The sequence below is a fragment of the Notolepis coatsorum genome (genome assembly GCF_963971535.1).
Source record: "Notolepis coatsorum genome assembly, chromosome: 17".
NCBI lineage: Eukaryota > Metazoa > Chordata > Actinopteri > Aulopiformes > Paralepididae > Notolepis > Notolepis coatsorum.
This window is the reverse complement of record NC_140181.1, coordinates 38,296,105-38,317,924: the sequence shown is the minus strand read 5'-3', so window position 1 is coordinate 38,317,924 and position 21,820 is coordinate 38,296,105. Positions and strand designations below refer to the sequence as shown.

Genomic DNA, 21,820 nt, shown 5'->3' with positions numbered 1-21,820 from the left:
GTCTGAAGCGATTTGTGACTGATCTCAAAATGAGATTAGATTAAAATGTATTGTTATTGTACAGCACAAGTACAATACACCCTCCAACCAGAGTGGATAAATAAATGCTTGATAAATAAATAAATACATATAAATAAATAAACGGCTTAGCAAGGCAGCTTCACACACACACACACACACACACACACACGCGCGCGCGCGCACACACAAAAACACAGGGCAAAGAAAGCAAAGAAATACCTCCCTCCCGATACGCCTCTTGCTTTTCCCTGTGATTCCAATTCAGCCAATCAGACCGCGAATTGGATTTGCCTTCCAGGCTTCGCGGGCCAATCGCGGGACCCCGGGACCCCCCTCCATTTCCTCCGTTCACGCACTGCCACTAACGCGCAGCATCACAAAGAGGATTATTATATGCCGCTGGGGGGAACCATGCTAGAATAAACAAAAAGAAGAAACTGGAGGAAAAAAGTTTGCATGTGATTAGTTGTTTACTTTGTGTCTTGTAACCGGTGCGTCTTTTTGGTCCAGTGTTAACTTTCGCCGGTGTTGGATCAAACGCATGCTTACTATGCGCCGCCGCGGCGCAGGGAATACTATGAAAGAGAGCGTTGTTTGCAGGAGTCCGAACAAAGGGCTGTTGCTGCTCTCCGTCCACATTGATCTCTGTCACAGAGCGACCCATGGACCCTGAGCGCCTAGTTCTAATTTATTGAAACGTGATTTTTTGGGGGGGAATCGGGGGATTGTAAAAAAAAAGTAAGCGAACTTGTTCCGAAGTTTATCTCTCTTGTCTCCTTACATTCTTATCAGTGTTAAACTTTGTCTTTAATTAACTAATCTGCACATGCAACGCAATGACCCAACAACAACACGGGGTTATTGAACTGACTGGTTTATTGAGATAACCTTTTATTTTTGACACCAAAGGCTTTCAGGGGAAATCAAATGCTGCCGTTTTTGCACTTTTCGAGTGACATTGTAACTAAAAAGTCGGTGTTTATTCTCTAGAGAAATACCACGTTCAGCTGCAACATTTCAATGAAAGATACTCGGATGATGGACGAATTCAAACGAACATCCTATGCAGTAGGACAGTATTGTCTTAATTTAGTCTACCAACAAAACTAGCCTATATCACACCTCCTTTTTATTCCAACAACTAGAATAAAACACATTGTAGGCGCCCGCAACTTTCTAGGATGCATTCGATTTGATTTGTTGTGTTTTGTTAAAGCAGGTGAGAGGGAGCCACCGAGGGGCTGAATGTGAAGCGACCAACTGCGGGAACGGGCCCAGCGCCAGTCATGACCTCGGGGAATGGGAACAATGCGCCCACGGTGACTGGCAGCACCCCACAGAATGGCAAGAGCAAACCTCCACAGGCCGCAGTCAAACCCCAGATCCTCACCCACCTCATCGAGGGATTCGTTATCCAAGAAGGAGCTGAGCCTTTCCCTGTGAGTATGGTGGAAAAGAGAAGCCAACATTTTGTACATGTGCCTTTTTCACATGCACCCAAGTCACAGACTTATGGTGTGACATCAGTGACACAGTTTCTGTGTGCAGAATCTGACTGGGTTGCTATTTCACAGTCTGTGTGTTAGTAGGCCTATCAGAGACCCAAATGTATACTGCACAAGCACTGAAAATTTAACATTTTTACAATATGGGACCTTTAATATTTTCTGTACTTATTTGTAAAGATAAGCCAAAGGGGGAACAATTAACATAGTTGTAGTAAAGGCCTTTTCTGGTTTCCCTAATTTACAGCAATGAATGACAACTTTACAATCAACCGAAAAGACAAATGAACAGATAACAAAAATATAAAATAATAAAATAAACAACATAATCAGTTAAAACAGTCACAAGATGACACACTGTGATCAGAAATCAGACAATCGATGCCTATCCCTAGTAGCTTACCAATAAGAGCTTTAAAAATAAACGAGTTCAAGTTTGTTTTATTTGTCATGTTTAAAGTACAAGTGAAATGCTTGGTTCTGCATGTGCCCCTGAGAATGTGCTTCATACAGTCAAAAAAGTAAAAGAGGAATAAAGTCCCAACGTTATACAAATATACAATATACAAACTAAAGTACAATGAAGCAGACAATGAGGTGCAAAAATGCAACAAAAAAATAAGCTAAATGAGGTATGGATGTAGTGCAAATCTTTTAAATAAATAGATAAAAGATGGTGTAATGTTTAAAGCGTCTAAAGTGAGTGTCAATGATTGTTGCGCCTGTCAGAAAGAGAAGGCCAACCTACCTTATCATACAGGACACAATGGTGAGTATCATATCTGTCCCCAGTGATAAATCTGAGGGCAGAGTGATAGACAGTGTTAAGAGGGTTGAAGCTGCAGCATGCCTATAAATGACAGTACATTGCCAATTTGCCAGTCTAAAACTGACAACAAAAAAAGCCTCAACAATCCTCCTACTAATCATAGGAAAGCTGGTTCTGTTTTTGTACACTTTCTGTCTCAGCTTAGAGACAAGGTTGTCCACATGAAACTTCAATGAAAATTTCTCATCGGGCCATAGGCCAAGAGAGTGACACTCTCAATGCTCAGCTGCTAGGGTTCTCACCCGCACCAAGCCCTGGCAGCACATCATCCCCACCCTCATCCACCTCCACTGGCCCCTGGTCAAGTCATATAAGATCCTCGTCCTTACCTCCATGCCTGCAGTATCCATCTGACCCCCCCCTGAGGCTCTAATCCTCAGACACATATCTGCTCTCCACCCCCCATACCCGCCTACAAACTTTTGGTGACAGAGCCTCCAGCGTGGCGGGCCCCACCCTCTGGAACTCTCTCCCCACTGAGATCCACTCCGTCACATCCTTGGTCTCTTTTATGACGGCTCTGAAAACCCACCTGTTCACGAAGGCCTGCAGCCTCTAGTTGTCTCCCTGTCCTTTATTGTTATTATTATTTATTCTGCTTATGTTTTATTTCTCTTTTTGTTGCTTAGTAAAGTGTCCTTGGGTTTCATGAAAGGTGGTAAATCCAAGCTATTATTATTATTATTATTATGAATAATGCAAGACCCATTAACAGTAGATCTATGCAGTTGGTAATAAACAATATTTCTAGTCACAGTTTTCTGCATCTACCTCAGCTGTAATCATAAGCCCATGTCATCCTGTACACAGGTAGAACGTCCATCGTTCTGCATGGAGAGCCTGAGCAGGCACACACAGCACCACGGAGCAGGGTTTGAGATGGAGGACCACTGTGCGCCTCTCTCACCGCAAGGTACGATTATAAAAACAACTGTTAATTCCCACAGTGCAAAATACCATGTTTACTGTCATTGCTAGAGGACAGAAATGTGTTAAGGATGCCATTGCTGACCCTACTGTTCACCTACCCTACCATCCAGCTCCCCTACCGTCCACCTCCCCTATTGTCCACCTCCCCTACTGTCCACCTACCCTACCGTCCACCTCTCCTACCGTCCAGCTACCCTACTGTCCACCTCCCCTACCATCCAGCTACCCTACCATCCAGCTACCCTACCATCCAGCTACCCTACCGTCCACCTCCCCTACTGTCCACCTACCCTGCCATCCAGCTACCCTACCATCCAGCTACCCTACCATCCAGCTACCCTACCGTCCACCTCCCCTACTGTCCACCTCCCCTACTGTCCACCTCCCCTACCATCCAGCTACCCTACCATCCACCTACCCTACCATCCACCTACCCTACCATCCAGCTACCCTACTGTCCAGCTACCACTAGTGTTGTCACAATACCAAAATGTATAGTATCACACCCACTTCAAAAACCTAAAACATCAGGAAAATAAATGGAATATATTATTAGAACAGAACATGGAAAATATTAATAATAAATTTTTTTTTTAAATAAAATAAAAGTTTATTTTATATAATACAAATATCTTTACGCTATTGAAATTTAAATAATCATGTTACAGCTGCTGGGCTATATAGCTAATCTCCATTTGTTATTATGTGTTATCTCTAACTCTACACTATGTTAGTGCTTGTGCCAGCACAGGAGATACGATTATAATAAAAAAAGATGATATATGTAAATCAATATCTTTCTTTTGAATAAAATAGGCTCAGGAATCAGGAATCAGGATTGTTAAAGCTAATTATCGTAATCCATGTCAAAAAGAGTAGCCTTTTTACACACACAACACTCACGCAGGTGCACACACATATGAGAGAGGGAGAATGGCTTATAGCAGACTTAATGATTTTAGAATATCTGAGCTAATGAAGTGAAATATTTATAGTATTATATCGTTTTTATAGTGTTAACGTTTGGCTACTTAAAATCATTGAATGTACAACGTACGCCTGCACTGTCAAATCCTGGCTTTAGGCAGAATCATTCAGATTTTGTGGAAAATCCTTTGGTGAGTGTTCAGCCTACACTGTTGATTCACCCACTACGCTCTCTCACACAGGTTTTGAGATGGAGGACCACTGTGCGCCTCTCTCACCGCAAGGTACGATTATAAAAACAACTGTTAATTCCCACAGTGCAAAATACCATGTTTACTGTCATTGCTAGAGGACAGAAATGTGTTAAGGATGCTGACCCTACTGTCCAGCTACCCTACCATCCAGCTACCCTACCATCCAGCTACCCTACCATCCAGCTACCCTACTGTCCAGCTACCCTACTGTCCAGCTCCCCTACTGTCCACCTACCCTACCATCCAGCTACCCTACCATCCAGCTACCCTACTGTCCACCTACCCTACTGTCCACCTACCCTACCATCTAGCTACCCTAACATCCAGCTACCCTACTGTCCACCTACCCTACCATCCAGCTACCCTACTGTCCACCTACCCTACTGTCCACCTACCCTACTGTCCACCTCCCCTACTGTCCAGCTACCCTACTGTCCAGCTACCCTACTGTCCAGCTACCCTACCATCCAGCTACCCTACCGTCCAGCTCCCCTACTGTCCACCTACCCTACCATCTAGCTACCCTAACATCCAGCTACCCTACTGTCCACCTACCCTACCATCTAGCTACCCTACCATCCAGCTACCCTACTGTCCACCTACCCTACCATCCAGCTACCCTACTGTCCACCTCCCCTACTGTCCACCTCCCCTACTGTCCACCTCCCCTACTGTCCAGCTACCCTACTGTCCAGCTACCCTACTGTCCAGCTACCCTACCATCCAGCTACCCTACCGTCCAGCTCCCCTACTGTCCACCTACCCTACCATCCAGCTACCCTACCGTCCACCTCCCCTACTGTCCACCTCCCCTACCGTCCACCTCCCCTACTGTCCACCTCCCCTACTGTCCACCTCCCCTACTGTCAACCTACCCTACCATCCAGCTACCCTACCATCCAGGTAATCTACCATCCAGCTACCCTACCGTCCAGCTACCCTACCATCCAGCTACCCTACCATCCAGCTACCCTACCATCCAGCTACCCTACCGTCCACCTCCCCTACTGTCCACCTCCCCTACCGTCCACCTCCCCTACTGTCCACCATCGACCTCCCCTACTGTCCACCTCCCCTACCGTCCACCTCCCCTACTGTCCACCTCCCGTCCACCTCCCCTACTGTCCACCTCCCCTACTGTCCACCTCCCCTACTGTCCACCATCGACCTCCCCTACTGTCCACCATCGACCTACCCTACCGTCCACCTCCCCTACTGTCCAGCTACCCTACTGTCCACCTCCCCTACTGTCCACCTCCCCTACTGTCCAGCTACCCTACTGTCCACCTCCCCTACTGTCCACCTCCCCTACCGTCCACCTCCCCTACTGTCAACCTACCCTACCATCCAGCTACCCTACCATCCAGGTAACCTACCATCCAGCTACCCTACTGTCCACCTACCCTACTATCCACCTACCCTACTGTCCAGCTCCCCTACTGTCCACCTACCCTACCGTCCAGCTACCCTACTGTCCAGCTACCCTACTGTCCACATACCCTACTGTCCACATACCCTACCATCCACCTACCCTACTGTCCAGCTACCCTACTGGCCAGCTACCACTAGTGTTGTCACAATACCAAAATGTATAGTATCACACCCACTTCAAAAACCTAAAACATCAGGAAAATAAATGGAATATATTATTAGAACAGAAAATGGAAAATATTTATATTAAAAATAAAATAAAAATGTATTTTATATAATACAAATATCTTTACGCTATTGAAATTTAAATAATCATGTTACAGCTGCTGGGCTATATAGCTAATCTCCATTTGTTATTATGTGTTATCTCTAACTCTACACTATGTTAGTGCTTGTGCCAGCACAGGAGATACAATTATAAAAAAAAATGATATATACACATGTAAATCAATATCTTTCTTTTGAATAAAATAGGCTCAGGAATCAGGATTGTTAAAGCTAATTATCCTAAATTAGGATTCCTAATCCATGTAAAAAAGAGTAGCCTTTTTACACACAACACTCACGCAGGTGCACACAATTATGAGAGAGGGAGAATGGCTTATAGCAGACTTAATGATTTTAGAATATCTGAGCAAATGAAATATTTATAGTATTATATCGTTTTTATAGTGTTAACGTTTGGCTACTTAAAATCATTGAATGTACAACGTACGCTTGCACTGTCAAATCCTGGCTTTAGGCAGAATCATTCAGATTTTGTGGAAAATCCTTTGGTGAGTGTTCAGCCTACACTGTTGATTCACCCACTATGCTCTCTCACACACACACACACACACACACACACACACACACACACACACACACACACACACACACACACACTTGACTCATAGAAAATACAGCATCAGGCTATTATTCTAAGAGTATTGGACTGTTACGGCTGGGTATCGCGATACTTGTCTAGTATCGGTGTATCGTGCAACCCTAGTACCTACCACACAGTACACCATGTGATCTGTAACACTAACGTGTTGATGTGTGGCCATGCAGTGCTCAAGGCACAACAAGACGAGCCCATGCTGACCTGTGAGCTGTGTGGCAGGGCAGACTTCGCCTACATCTTCAAGAGATCCAAGAGATTCTGCTCCACCCTGTGTGCCAAACGGTGAGCTCAGAAGGACATGATACAATGATTCTGTTTGAGGGCTTCATTCCAAAAATGCTATATATTGTCTGTGCGAAAATGTCTATGGTTACGCTTCTCATTGTTTTCAGCCTTGCTTTGCGTTTTTCCTCAATGTTGCCATATACGTCTGCTCTGTGTTGATATGTGATTTCTGCGTGGCTGTCATACCCCTGACCACCACAGGATGGCGATAATGTAACACAAGACGGTGCACTGTCCCTCTGTCTGTACTCAAGCAATGTCTTGCACGCATCCCGTCATCTCAATCCAACTAGTTTAGGTTGGCTGTTTAGTTTGTAACCCGAGTCTGTCAACAAACGCAACTGCCTCCAGCATTGTGTTGGAAACACACGGGTCAACAAGCAGCCGGTCCAACTTAGGACCCTAACTATTTGGATGTTTCAACTTTGCTATTTTGGAAGGCATCAGTTATACTGTATCTTCTTTTCCTTCATTAGGCCTAATTCATTGCATGAGATTGAATTTCAATCTTAGCTTTATTGAGTATCAGAAGATGACCATAGATGATGTCTATTTCTTAGTATAGATAATAGAAAAGATGCATGTATATTTTGAGATGGTCAGCCAAAAAACCCAGAGTGCCATCTATCCATCCAGATAGTTTTGGTATGATGGGTCACATATTGGCGATTTGCCAGTTTGCTCCAATGACGGGCATCTCCGAAATTAATGTTTGATGATGGAGTAACTTTCCTAGCATATAGTTGGTAGGAAAGATGAGTGAAACCCACCCAGGCCAGACAAAGGCGAGCAGGTCCTGGTGGAATTTGATCCTCATTCCTCAGCTAACCACTGGATGTGTGGTTTAAAAAATATAAGAGTAGTTGGAAGGGATTGTTCTGAATAGTCCATTCTTCACAGTCGACTTACAAATTTGGAAGTAGATTTGTCTTTTGCAGAGAATCAGACTTCAAACTTGTATCTGGGCTGTTAAATAAATTCTGGAAGGAAAGAAAAGCTCATTGAAAAATATGGTCCCTGCATACTTAGTCCATTACACTTCAGCCCAGGTGAAAAGAACAATCATTAATTAAGAATTATACAATGGTATGCACATTTCTTGATTCTGATTGGCTGACGAATAACAACGAATAACAATCCGCCATGCATGAATCCGCCATAGATAGACAAATGGAAGTATGAATAGCCTTTGAACAAATCCTCCAAAAAATATACAGTCAACTGGAATATGGTAGTTCGTTACACATATGTTGGATTATGTAATTGGTTTGTCATGACTCATGACCCATTGTGAAACAAAAGAAAAAGCGCAGACTTAAAAAAAAAAAAAAAAATAGCTGTCGATCTTTTTTTTTTTTTGGCCATTGGATTTGATTGATTGAAAATGTTATTAACAGATTGCAGAATGGGTACAATACAGTACGGCTCAATACAGACAATTGTTAAGGGGATGCAGACCAGAGAAAGACTTTCATCTTGTTTACATCAGGGTCCCCCATTTTCAACATATATGACATACATGACATACAGATAGACAGTACTGCTACATCTATACATTTATGACATATCAGATGTACAAATACAGTACTGTTTGTGATACAAAAAGAGTCTAAAAAGAGTATATACATTTGACGAAGAAACTACATTGGAGGAGGTTGGGTAGGTGGGGTGGGGGGAACTGTACATTGGAGGTGGTTGGGTGGGGGGGTAACTGTACATTGGAGGTGGTTGGGTGGGGGGGGGTAACTGTACATTGGATTATCGACGAAACCTTACTTGGTCCCAAGAAGAGGGTCTTGTGTATTATTGGGTTAGGACATTTACTGTACATTGGAGGGGGTTTGGTTAGGACATTTACAGGGGCCAGTTTCGAATTGCAGTCTCCCGTAGGGCTGCACGATTAATCGATTTTAAATCGAAATCGCGATTTGGAATGATGCAATTATCAAATCGCAAAAAATAAATTAAAAACGCAATTTATGTTTATTTTTTTAAAATACTTTTTAATTTTTTTTATTTAACCAGGAAGTCCCATTGAGATACAAGATCGGTTTGGGAGAGGGAGGTAAGGGGTTTTAGATTGTGTGTTGTGAAGTTTAGACTTCAGAGAGGGAGAGTAAAAAAGGTACCGTTGGGTACCGGTATCGATTCCCAGGTAAAAAGAAACATTTTCAGGCTCTGTCCTGAAAAGACCCACCGCGTAAGCCAGATGCAAGCTGCATTTTACAATAAACCTCTGTGGGGCTGCTTAAAAAAATATATATTATAATCGCAAATTTAATCGCAATCGCAATATCCGTCAGAAAAATCGCAATTAGATTATTTCCCAAAATCGTGCAGCCCTACCGTAGGTGCTCTTTGATGGTTACGAAAGTGGGTAGTGATTCACATTACTTTACAGTTATGGGTAGGGCGTTCCACATTGATGTGGCATAATTGCGAAACGTGTTTAGTCCCTTTGAGCCGAATCTGGGTTTAACATGGTTTGTGGAGCTCCCTCTGGTGTCTACTAGTGGATCTACTATTGGATCTACTTTCTCTGTGGATGGCTTTGTGAATAAATCTCCATTATGCTTCAATTACTGTGTGTTTATTGTATAGCAATACGGTTGGGTTAATTGGGCCATTGTATAAAAGCATTACATCACTTGAAGTCGTGTGTTATACTCATTAGATCACGTCTAGGGGCGTCTATACTTTCCGTAGCCGCATTTCTGGCAGACGTTCTCTGATTGGCCGTCGCCAGTTTCTACACTGGTTAGGCTTAGGCACTCTTCGAAGTTGGTTAAGGTTAGGGTTTGTCTTAGAGCGTGACGGCAAGTTCTTTCGATGGTTAAGCTTAGGCACTCTTTCGAAGTTGGTTACGGTTAGAGTTTGTCTTAGAGCAGGGCGATAGAACGCCAGGTAGTTTGCAGGCTGTTCGACGCGGAAATGGGCAAAGACACAGCTTGTCACGCTATTGGGCAAACACGTCAGTGGCCAATCAGAGAGCGTCAGTCAGTGCCAGAACGTCTGCCAGAAATGCGGCTACGGAAAGTATAGACGCCGTCTAACAACCCTCCGCTGCGCGTCGGGCCTAACAACCACCCCTAGGCGTGATCTAATGAGTATAACACACTCCTGCGTGTGATGTAATGCTTAAATGAATCATGGACTGTGTTCACACCTGCCTTGTTTAGTGAATCAAACCCTGGAGCGTTTACCGCCGTGGTGCAGTTTGTTTGGACTGGTGTGAACACAGTAATCAAACTCAGGTCTGCACTAAACAACTCCACCCTGGTCCACCTGTTTTGAGGTGGTGACAGTGCCTTGGGAGGTAGAGCGGTCGCCTGGTAATCGGAAGGTTCCCGGTTCGATTCCGGCTCCTCCCGGTAGTGCATCAAAGTGTCCTTGAGCAAGACACTTAACCCCTAACTGCTCCCGATGTGCAGGTTGGCACCTTGCATTGTTGCCTCCGCTGTCTGTGTGTGAATGTGTAGCACAAGTTGTAAAGCGATTTGGTCCGCCTGTTTGAGGTAGTCTCACCTTTTGTCGGCCTGTTTTAGGTAGTCTCACCTTGATCTGTCTGTTTGAGGTAATCTCACCTTGGTCGGCCTGTTTTAGGTAGTCTCACCTTGGTCTGTCTGTTTGAGGTAATCTCACCTTGGTCGGCCTGTTTGTGTGGCCTGTGGTCTCATTCTGGTCCTGTTTGAGGTGTTCGCATTCCACTTCCAATTTAACCTTGGAGCGGTTCCTTTTGAGGTGTGAAAGCAACCAGACCGAAAGCGGGAAAATATCAGAAAAATATTTCCCATAAATTCCCAAATGTGTTATTTTTCATCATAACATTATTATTTTAGTAGCTGGTATTGTTCAAAATAGCCAAATAAAGTTGTGATACTAAACAAATACCTTGAATGCATAATTCAGGTGACGGTAGCCTAGACAGTGGCACATAATTAATTACTGACAGTGAATTGTAAATCACTTGTGCAACAAGCCACGGTGGACATCACATGATTTATTTTCTGTATAATCTCCCATTTATCAAAAAAGTTAAGTTATATAGTTACATGAATGAAATCTGGCTTTGTATGGGGGATATGTGTTGCCAGATGGCATTGAGAAACCGTCTTATTCCATTCACACAGTATGCTTAATTATTACAGCACATCCTGGCAACCAAGGTAAATGTACATTAAAACCAGAAACCCCAAGACCGTATAAATGTGGTGTTGCTCTATTATTTCTGAGACCAGGAAGTGTCACTCTTGATATTCTGTCCAATAGACGAACATGTGACATTTGTTTACAATGTTTAGTGCACTTGACAAAGTGTGAACGGTGAACGCTAACCAAACCAAATGAGAAATGTTGTAACTTCACCCCCCGAAATGCACAGAGTCTGCTGAACTATGGGTGTCAAAGTGCCAAAAAGCCGGCTTATTGCCGGCTCCGTGTTCTGTGTGAAGGGTTCAGACCAGCATTTTGTAGGCCAGTGGTAGCTTTATAAAAACCTGAAATAATAACATGTCAAAATGAGTTTGTAAGCTGATTAAACACATAACATGTTTAAATAAAATAAAAAATGGCATATCAAATTGAATAGGCTATACTGTCGCTACTGAATGCATATTTACATTGCACGATAGTTTCTCAACTTTTATCAAGTGCAGATGGGCAGCACTACGACTAACTATGAATGAAGACTAGGACTCTGGTCCCGGGATAACAGCCTACTCCTGAACATTGGTAAGACCAAGGAGCTGATCGTGGATTTTAGGAGAATACAGCAGGGGACACAGGAGTTTTCAGGAGTAGCGGAAAAGTTTGTGAGGGTAGTACAGGAAGGACATGTATGAGGGCAGTGTGACTGTGGTGAGGTGTGCAGTGGGAGTGACTGAGGGGTTCAAGGTCGGGGTAGGATTGCACCAAGGGTCGGCCATCAGTCCATTCTTATTTGCAGTAGTGATGGACAGGCTGACAGACGAGGTCAGGCAGGAGTCCCCGTGGACCATGATGTTCGCAGATGACATTGCGATCTGTAGTGAGAGCAGGGAGCAGGTGGAAGAGAACCTGGAGAAGTGGAGGCATGCACTGGAGAGAAGGGCGATGAAAGTGAGCAGAAGCAAGACCGAGTATATGTGTGTGAATGGGAAGGAAGACGGAGGGGTGGTGATGATACAAAGAGTGTAGAGGTACCAAAAGTGGACGAGTTTAAGTACTTGGGGTCAACTGTCCAAAGTAATGGGGACTGTGGTAGGGAGGTGAAGAAGAGATTGCAGGCCGGGTGGTGCGAGTGGAGAAGGATGAAGGGTGATCTGCGATAGAAGGGTACCAGCGAAAGGTATACAGCAGTGTAGTGAGACCAGCTATGCTGTATGGTCTAGAAACTGTGGCACTGAGGTGGCGGAGCTGGAGGTGGCAGTGATGAAGATGTTAAGGTTCTCTCTGGGAGTAACAAGGTTGGACAAAATCGAAAATGTCTACATCAGAGGAACGGCCCATGTTGAGCAGTTCAGGCAGAAAGTGAGAGAGGCAAGACTGAGATGGTTTGGACATGTGCGGAGGAGGGAGGTGGGGTACATCGGGAGGAGGATGCTGGAGATGAAGCTGCAAGGAAAGAGGAGGAGGAGGCGAAGGCCCAAGAGGAGGTTTATGGACACAGTGAAGGAGGACAATGCGGGCAGCGGCAGTGGTGGAGGACGATGCAGAAGACGGAAACAAGATGGAAACGGATGATCCGCTGTGGCGACCCCTGGCGGGAAAAGCTGAAAGAAAAAGAAGAAGACAGCAGGGGACACACACGCCACTGTGGATTAATGGGGCTATCGCGGACAGGGTGAGCACTTTTAAGTACCTGGGAGTCCACATCACAGAGGACCTGACAACACACACAGACACTGTGTTAAAAAAGGCAGGGCGGTCAGGTGGCGTAGCGGAGATTGCGCTCTGGGAGAAAACAGAGAAAAATCTGAGAAAAAAAAAGGCAAAGCAGCGCCTCTACCACTTGAGACAACTCAGGAAACTCAGAGTATCAGGGAAGATACTCCAGCCCTTCTACTCTGGGGCTGTGGAGAGCATCCTGACTGGGAACATCACTGCCTGGTTTGGCATCTGCACTGCCCAGGACAGGAAGGCTCTACAGAGAGTAGTGCGCTCAGCAGAGCGTACTATGGGTACTGCACTACCACCCCTGCAGGACTTATACAGGAGGTGCAAATCCAGAGCCTGCAGAATAATAAAGGACCCTCACCACCCCAACAATAGCCTGTTCAAGCTGCTGCGGTCAGGCAAGCGCCTCTGCATACATGCCGCAAGAACAGAGAGACCCAGACTCAGCTTCTTCCCCCAGGCCAGGGGTCAGCAACCTTTACTATCAAAAGAGCCACTTTCCCCCCTCCCACAAAATAAAATACTCGGGGAGCCGCACAACCTATTTACCCTTAAAATGAAGATAACGGTGTATAACGTTTTATATATCCCCAAGCAGCTGCATACCCCACATTTAGCATAAAACGCCTGACAATTGCATACCCAAAGTAATTTGAGATTTATTATACTTTATACTTATAGCACACAGTTTGTTGCATTAATGGAATTATAAAGCAACAAAAAGAAAAAAAAATAACTTTTTATTGCTGTTTTTACCTGTTATAACAAAGGAAAACCTCAAACTCTTATGAAGAGGAGAATAAATACTGGCTGTGTAGACCTATTTTTAAATAAAACACAAAAGAGGAGACAAAACACTGGTGTCTGTAGAACGACTTTGAAATAAAACCCTGAACTATTCAGGTATATTTGAGTCCTTCCCTTATTTGTGGAACATTTATAAAATAAAAAGTAGTCTACTTTGAAAAAACACTACCATGTGTAGACCTACTTTGAAATAAAACACAGAAAAGAAGAAAAAACACTGGCATCTGTAGACCTACTTTGAAATAAAACCCTGAACTATGAAGCTCTATTTGAGTCTTTCCCTTATTTGTGGAAAATCTATAAAATAAAAAGTAAAATTTCGCACCACATATCAGGCATACAGGTAAGCCTGCATTGTTAGTCGTGAAAGCAAATTAATCTGTCCACGCTGAATTAAACCCTCTATTTTCCTCAGACTTTCCTTTTTTTGGATTTATCCATGGTTAGCTTACTGGGGGGTCGGAAACTCAATATTAGCCACTTGCAGACGGCAGGGAGAGGCACGGGGTGTGACATACTGTATATTTTAGTTGATGAAATATTTTTCTTAACTAAATATTTTAGTTGATGAAATATTTTTTCATTTCAGTGTCACAGTATGACATCGATCTCCAAAATAAGAGAAAAAAAAAGTAAAAAATTTGAATAAAAAAAAGGTTTTGGGCCAGGGAGCCGCAGCTGATTGGCTAAAGAGCCGCATGCGGCTCCGGAGCCGCAGGTTGCCGACCCTTGCCCCAGGCCATCAGAACACTGAACACTGATCTCTCCACACACAAGCACACATGAACACACACACACACACACACACACACACACACACACACACACACACCACACATCCTGCACTCTCTCACACACAAACACACTACAGGTCACTTTAGGAAAAAGTAAAGGTCACTTTAAAAAACCTAACTGTATTTTTGTATAGTATAGTTACAGCATAACTGTATATTGTAGTGTGTATATAGGACTCATTACCTTTTAATTTGTAAGCTTAGCATTGTATTGTATTTTATCTTAGTACCTTTTATCATGTCTATTATTATCTATTCTATTTTATTCTATTATTGTATATTTTCTTTTTTGCACAATCAAGAGTCACTTTATTGTCCCATCAGCTGGGAAATGTGTCTTGGGCTTACACCCACTACAGCCACAGACGCATACATACATACAGACATGACACAACACAACTGACTCCAAACAGAGGATATACACAATATAAAATATACAGTAAAGTACCTGCACAGCAGGATGTCTGGCAACACCACATCAGAATAGTATACCCAAATATACTAGTATAATATACCCCAACAAAAAATATATATATATATCGGATATCGATAATATAACAACCAAATATCAGTTATTCGATAGTTGCCCTTTATCTGGCACTATTTAAAAGTTTAACTGAGATCGGGATAAAGGAGTTTTTAAACCTATTTAGTCTAGAGCGTGGAACTCTAAACCTCCTCCCAGAGGGCAGTAGCTCATACTCTGCATGTAAGACATGGGAGGGGTCCGAGACTATTCTATTGGCTGGCCTTACAGTAGCCTGTTAAAAAATAGACTGCAGGGATGGGTGACCTTTCACCCCTATGATCTTCCATGCAGTCTGCATCAGATGGACCAGTTTGGACTTTAATTGTACAGACAGGTTACCAAACCAAGCTGTAATACCGTATCTGATGAGACTCTCTAATACAGATTGGTAGAAAAGTAACAAATTTTTTATCTACACCATGCACTCGAAGGCGACGTAGAAAGTGCAGTCGTTGTTGTAGTCTGCTACACAGATTATCTACATGGGTGTTCCAGGTTAGTGTGTTATCGACAAAAATCCCAAGATATTTATATGAAGAGACCTGCGAGATGGACTGTGTGTGGATGATCACAGGCCTGTGGTCCCCAACACCTCTGGGGTCAAACACCATCTCCTCAGTCTTTTTAACATTTAAAACCAGACAGTTATTGTCGCACCAGTTTACAAACCTCTGGATTTCCGAATAATAGTCAGCTAGGTCACTGTCATTCTTAATTAGAGCTAAAATGGCAGTGTCATCAGAACATTTTATGAAGCGGTTGTTAGGATAGATGCTTCTGCACTCGTTTGTATATAAGGTAAAAAGCACAGGTGAGCTCCAGTGCTCAGGGTTCTAGATTCTGAAAGAGTGCCGTTAACACTGACCCGCTGTGTACGGTTAGTTAAAAAGGAATGATACCATTTTATAATGAGAGGGTGGACATTAAGCCCATTCAGCTTCTCAATTAAAAGGTGCGGCTCATTTCACTACATGTCTCGTAGTGACTAATAAATCTCTTGAATCTTGAATCTAACTATGAATGAAGACTACGACTAATTATGAATGAAGACTACGACTAACTATGAATGAAGACTATGACTAACTATGAATGAAGACTACGGCTAACTATGAAATCAAAACTACTATGATTAGGTCTATGAATGAAGACTGACTACCTATGAATGAAGACTACAATGAGCTCTATGAATGAAGACTATGACTAACTCTGAATGAAGACCATGATTGAATATTATGACTAACTCTAAGATTGAACTTTTAAGTTTAACAGCAAACGCCACACATTTTGTTGGCTATAGGGCAGATCTCGCTCTCACTCTCTCATAAGAAGTAGTGTAATTATCCTGGCCAAAAAGTTAAATTTCATATATATTCTGTGACTATATGAATAAGTCGGAGCTGTTCAGTGTCATACTCTGTACCCCGGATTGTACAATATTAGATAAATGATGGCCCCATAGCAAATTGCCTGTTGTATGTTTGTATGAAAAAGATTACTGCCATAAGATTAAAGACCCCTTGTTCAAATCAACTATGGCCACTTTGGTCCGTGTGAACCAAATTGAAATAACTCTGTATCCATAGTAAACTAGACAAGCTTCTCAAAAAATGCCCTTTTAATAATGATAATATTACATAATATATTTTACTCATATGCCAATGGTGATGGAGTAGATTTCAAATGGTATGAAGTGAATCTTTTGTAACAAACCTTTTTTTATTTTTATTTTGTATATAATTTTGTCTGACGACGAAAGTTAATCCACCATGTTTGTGACCTTCTCGTTTTAGTTACAATGTTGGATGCACAAAGCGCATGGGCCTCTTCCCAAACCGCAAAATCACTGTGGAGAACCTGAAGAAACGTAAAGAGTGGAAGGATGGAAACCACAGAAACTCAAGTTTAGAGTCTAAAAAGAAGGTGAGACAGCAGTCATGTTGCCATTTCTCATGATTAATGTCTTTAGGTTAATGGTTGGTCTTTTCACCTGGGCTCAGTGTAAGGGGACCGTAACTTAGCTTTTCTTTCCTTCCAGAATTTCTTTAACAGCTCAGCTAAAAGTTTGAAGTCTGATTGTCTGAAAAAGACAAATCTACTTCCAAATTTGCAAGTCGACTATGAAGGTTTTGATAGAAGAATGGACTATCCCTTCTAACTACTCTTATATTTTTAAAACCCCACATCCAGTGTTTAGCTGAGGAATGGCAATCAAATTCCACCACGACCCACTCTCCTTCGTCTGGCCTGGGTGGGTTTCACTCATCTTTCTTACCAACTATATGCTAGGAAAGTTACTCCATCATCAAACATTAATTTGGTCAAACTGTCAAATCGCCAATATGTGACCCATCATATTTCAGAATCTGCCATCTGCCATGAATGTATATGATCAGAACTTCAAAATGTGGAAATCAGTTGAGGTTGAGCAAATATTTTGCCTAATGCACATTTATGAGATTAATGCCTTGTCTCCACTGGCCAGGGTTTGGTCTGTCTCTCCATTATCTTTAGAACCTGGACAAACCGGTGAGATGGCTACCTTTCTCAACCTGGACAGACCTGGCCAAAACCGGCAGGGACTGTTGTATATCATGGTTTAGCTTGTGTACCACAGTTTGTGGTGTGAATTTTGAAAGGTTGCCTAGCAACCGGAGAATTTACAAGAAACAATGGAGACACAAACCTAACCATACCATACTAGACCATGGCTATGGAGACATGGCATTAGTTGATTGTCTGCCTGGGAGACCAATCTGTGTCATCTTTTAGTCTAAACTGTGCCTACGCCAGAACGTAGTTTGCAAAGAAAATCTTATTTTTGTAGCTAAAATAACATGGAGAAGAGAGATGCTCATTTTGGTATTGATCCTATTGATGCTGTTCACAGTATTGTTGAATGAGGCCCATTGAGCATCCTGATGGCCTGGGTATAGAAGCTCCTTCTCAGTACTGGCCATGAGACTCCGGTAGCGCTTGCCTGACCGCAGCAGTGCAAAGAGGCTTGTTTTGGTGACTAGAGTCTTTTCCACATTCTTTAATCCTGTGGTCCCACTCAGATAAGAAACCTTTCAGGAATGGCAGAATTGTGCCGGGAAGTTACGAGTTAAGAAGAAATTCTTGTGCGTTCGAGAATGAGGTCCAATGTTGGTTCACTTTGTTTCAAAGAAGCATCCTCTAATTTAATTTCTTCTCAAAACTACCTGGCACAGCTTTAACATATACATTGTTTGTTCCAGACTCCTGTCCAAAAGCCTGCTGCTGGCTCGGTGTCTTCAGACCACTCTGCCCACCCTGCTCAGGGCAACGTCAGCCAGTGTTCAGACATGTCCAGCTATGATGGACCCCCCTCGCCTCTGTCTGCCGCCAGCTCTGGCATCTCGCAGGATCATGAGGGCAGAGACCCGGAGCTCTCTGACTTGTCCCTGCTAGCTCACAGCTTCCTACCCAGCGACCCCGCCAAGTGGAACGTAGAGGACGTGTACGAGTTCATTTGCTCTTTGCCAGGTGGGGCACTGCCAGTTGCCAGAAAAAGAAAAACATGCGACAAAAGAGCATGCATAACAGCATGCATAATAAAATAGTTTAAAGTTGCGGTAAGTGGTATGTGTTTGTTAAAATAGGTGGTCTACATTCCGACAGCCATCACTGATATAGAGTGTTTGGTCAGTAACATGGGTCTCCCAGTCCCTCCGCTCTGCAGTAAACCATTCCCACTTTATGATTCAGGAGAGGGAACTCCACACTGCAAACATTTTCTGAAAAAAACTAGTTTTAAGCAAATATATGAATAAAATGTATTTCATTACTGCAGAGCGGAGAGGAACTAGGAGACCCATGTTACTGACCAAACATTATATAACAGTGATGGCTGTCGGAATGTAGAGCTATCTAACACTTATTTTAACAAAAAGAATACCACTTACTGCAACTTTATTACATTTAAAGGTTCATTATTAGGTTATTAATCTAATAATTACATTTGATGCATAGTACATTCAATACAAGTATAAGAAAATTGTTCCAAACATGTCATGAATTTTTTTTTTGTGTCCAAGTGTCTTAATCCACATTGGATCTATTTTGATTGGTATGTAGTGATTTAAATATAGCAGACTTAGGCTATGTGTCCACTCAAAGCCTTCTTTTTCAAGGCGGACCGCTTTGAAAAAAGAAGAAAAAAAAGCTTCTAGCGTTTTTCTGGGTCTCCCCAGAGCTTGCGCCAGCCGCGGCTCCGCCCCTTCCTCGATGAGTTACATTGATGAGCGCGCTCCTTTCCAAAAAAGTTGAATTCGTTTCGACTTTATGAGCTGGGAGCGCTCCGCCAAAAACGCTGCCGTCGAGAGCTCATAAAACGCGAGGCGCGGCTCTGGGAAGAGGAGCGCGCCTGACGCTTCTCCAGCATAGAAATTAATGACAGAAAGGAGCTGACAACTCATAAAACGTCAGCTATGGACACAAGCCCTTATAGTTTATATGGTACTTTTCTTTTTTATACCTTTGGAGCAGAAGTAATGCTACTACTAATGTGACTCAGAGCATCCATACAGAGAGCGTTATGCCATTGATATAACTGTGGCTTCAAAAGGTTAAAATAAACCCTGATTAAATCTTCAATATGCTCTCAAAGGAACATGCCAATTATGGGAAATGCGCTTACCATCTTCTCCAGAAAGCGATCTGGCTGTGAGCTAGCCTAGCTTGGCACAAATGAATGGAAGCGGATATGGATACCTGTTCCTTTTAAGCACACCTGTGATTATCATTGTTTTGTGACTAATTTAGTTCCAGTGAGATAAATATACAGCGCCACTGGGTCCTGCCAGTAAACGGACCCCAAGCATTAGATTTGGACGTGAGTTGGCCGTTAAAGTTAGCTAAAGGCCAAGAGGTATCAAGATTGAATGAGTGTCTTATAAAAAAGGAAATACAAGTTCAGCACAGATGTAATATTTAATAGAACCAACACAAAGTCCTGTGAGACTAAATCTGTTCCAGCCGTGACTAAATACAGTATATGACAGGGATCCCAAGTAACAGGTCCTCTGGTGTGACCGTGCTGCTGTGGCCTTGTCATCTCTGCAGGCTGCTTGGTGATCGCCGAGGAGTTTCGTTCGCAGGAGATCGACGGACAGGCACTGCTGCTCCTGAAGGAGGACCACCTGATGGGAACTATGAACATCAAACTGGGGCCCGCGCTCAAAATCTTTGCCCAGATCAGCATATTGAAAGACTCCTGAAAGACACTCACTGCCTTTACACCACTCACACACACTTCTGAAATACTTCCCTTTAATCCACAGATCACATACATCATACATACATGGAATAAAAATATTAACAGAGGTTTCATATGCAAGTGAGGACATCTTCTGCATGTAGAAAACATAATCTTGCCACTGCATGCACGCACACACACACACACACACACACAAAACCCTTACTCTAAGGCAGCTGTACTGTGAACTAATGGGGAGGCTTAGGACTCCCCGCTGCCTTGACCTCAGACGGTGGTTCCCAGCCATGTGGGAGTTTGACAGACTTATTTTTTAATGGCCTACTAACCACTAGGCCATCAGACCATTTTAGCTTCAGCTCACAGACTACCCTGATAAGAGCCAAAACAAGACTATCCTGTGTGAGACACACTACTTACCAGATAGCCATGTATTTTTAACTAGAATCGAGGTGCTAGTTAGGCTACGACACGATTGAGTGTCACATATGTATTACATGTTTGTATGCCGGTAAATTACACTGTCTCAGTGTTTGCATTGAGATGCTTTTATGTGATTGGTTGATTTCACTGGCACTACGTGTTCACAGGGGAGCCATGTTGAGGGTTCATGTCAGAGCTGCTCAGTTCACTTCATGGTACTTTAAGGACGAGCCTTTATGAAATGATCAGATGATTGATTGTGTTAAAGGATGCTCCAATTAATCAGCCACTGATCAAAATCATCCAATACTCAATTTGAATAGACCTCTCATGTGCCCGGTGCACTAACCCAGGGGGGCAGAAATTAACAATATTTTCCCTTCCCTAATTGTGTCCATGGTACTTCATGTGGGGTTAATGTGCGTTTCACCTAATTATTTTATGTTTTGTTAACGTTTCAATTTTTAAAAGCCAAATTGCTAACCCTAAATGACCTATCTGCAAAGCTAGCTTTGGCTAGTTTAGCATTAAACTGCTGCTTAAAATTCGGGAAAATACAGAAAATACCTCACCCGTGAGAGAGTCCATTCTTAGATCTGTTTCTAGTAGCTGATCAGAAGAATCGATCTGGTGTTGCAAAACATGTTGAAATATGGCTGAAATGTTTTCCTTCTATTCACTCACTTTGTGTACTAGACCCACTAGCATTGCTCCCACAGGTGGGACCAAGTCACTCCACACCAAGCTAAGGTCAAGTCTAGTTCTAAGGTAGTTCTTAGCTACTGTTACAATACTAATAAAATAGTTATATACTCTTTGAATAATGTATTATGGTTAAAGGGGCACTTCATCAAAAAACAATGCTCGCTTATTTTGCACATAATCTGACAAACATCCAAAAACTCTTTGCACACATTCGACAGTTATTGAGAGTGAATGAGTTTGAATATGGCTACCAGCGATGTCATCTGGGACATTAAATCCTTGTGTTGTGCTATGAAATGCTGTAGATGAAAAAATAGCAATACCTTATTTTATAGGGACTGCTACCATATCATTTCATGGAGCTGCAATCAACACAACACAAGGATT

The 21,820-nt window shown here is 42.9% G+C and overlaps 1 protein-coding gene across 1 annotated transcript; it reads left to right on the top strand.

Moving 5' to 3' along the window:
- Positions 1-1,260: 1,260 nt before the first annotated feature.
- On the top strand, positions 1,261-20,353 carry phc2a (polyhomeotic homolog 2a). Its single transcript, XM_084333420.1, has 7 exons — positions 1,261-1,460; positions 3,166-3,268; positions 4,455-4,496; positions 6,951-7,065; positions 16,863-16,992; positions 18,309-18,576; positions 20,155-20,353. Exons 1-7 carry the CDS (start codon positions 1,308-1,310, stop codon positions 20,307-20,309), a joined length of 966 nt encoding a protein of 321 aa, XP_084189546.1. The 5' UTR covers positions 1,261-1,307; the 3' UTR covers positions 20,310-20,353.
- The last annotated feature ends 1,467 nt before the right edge of the window (positions 20,354-21,820 follow it).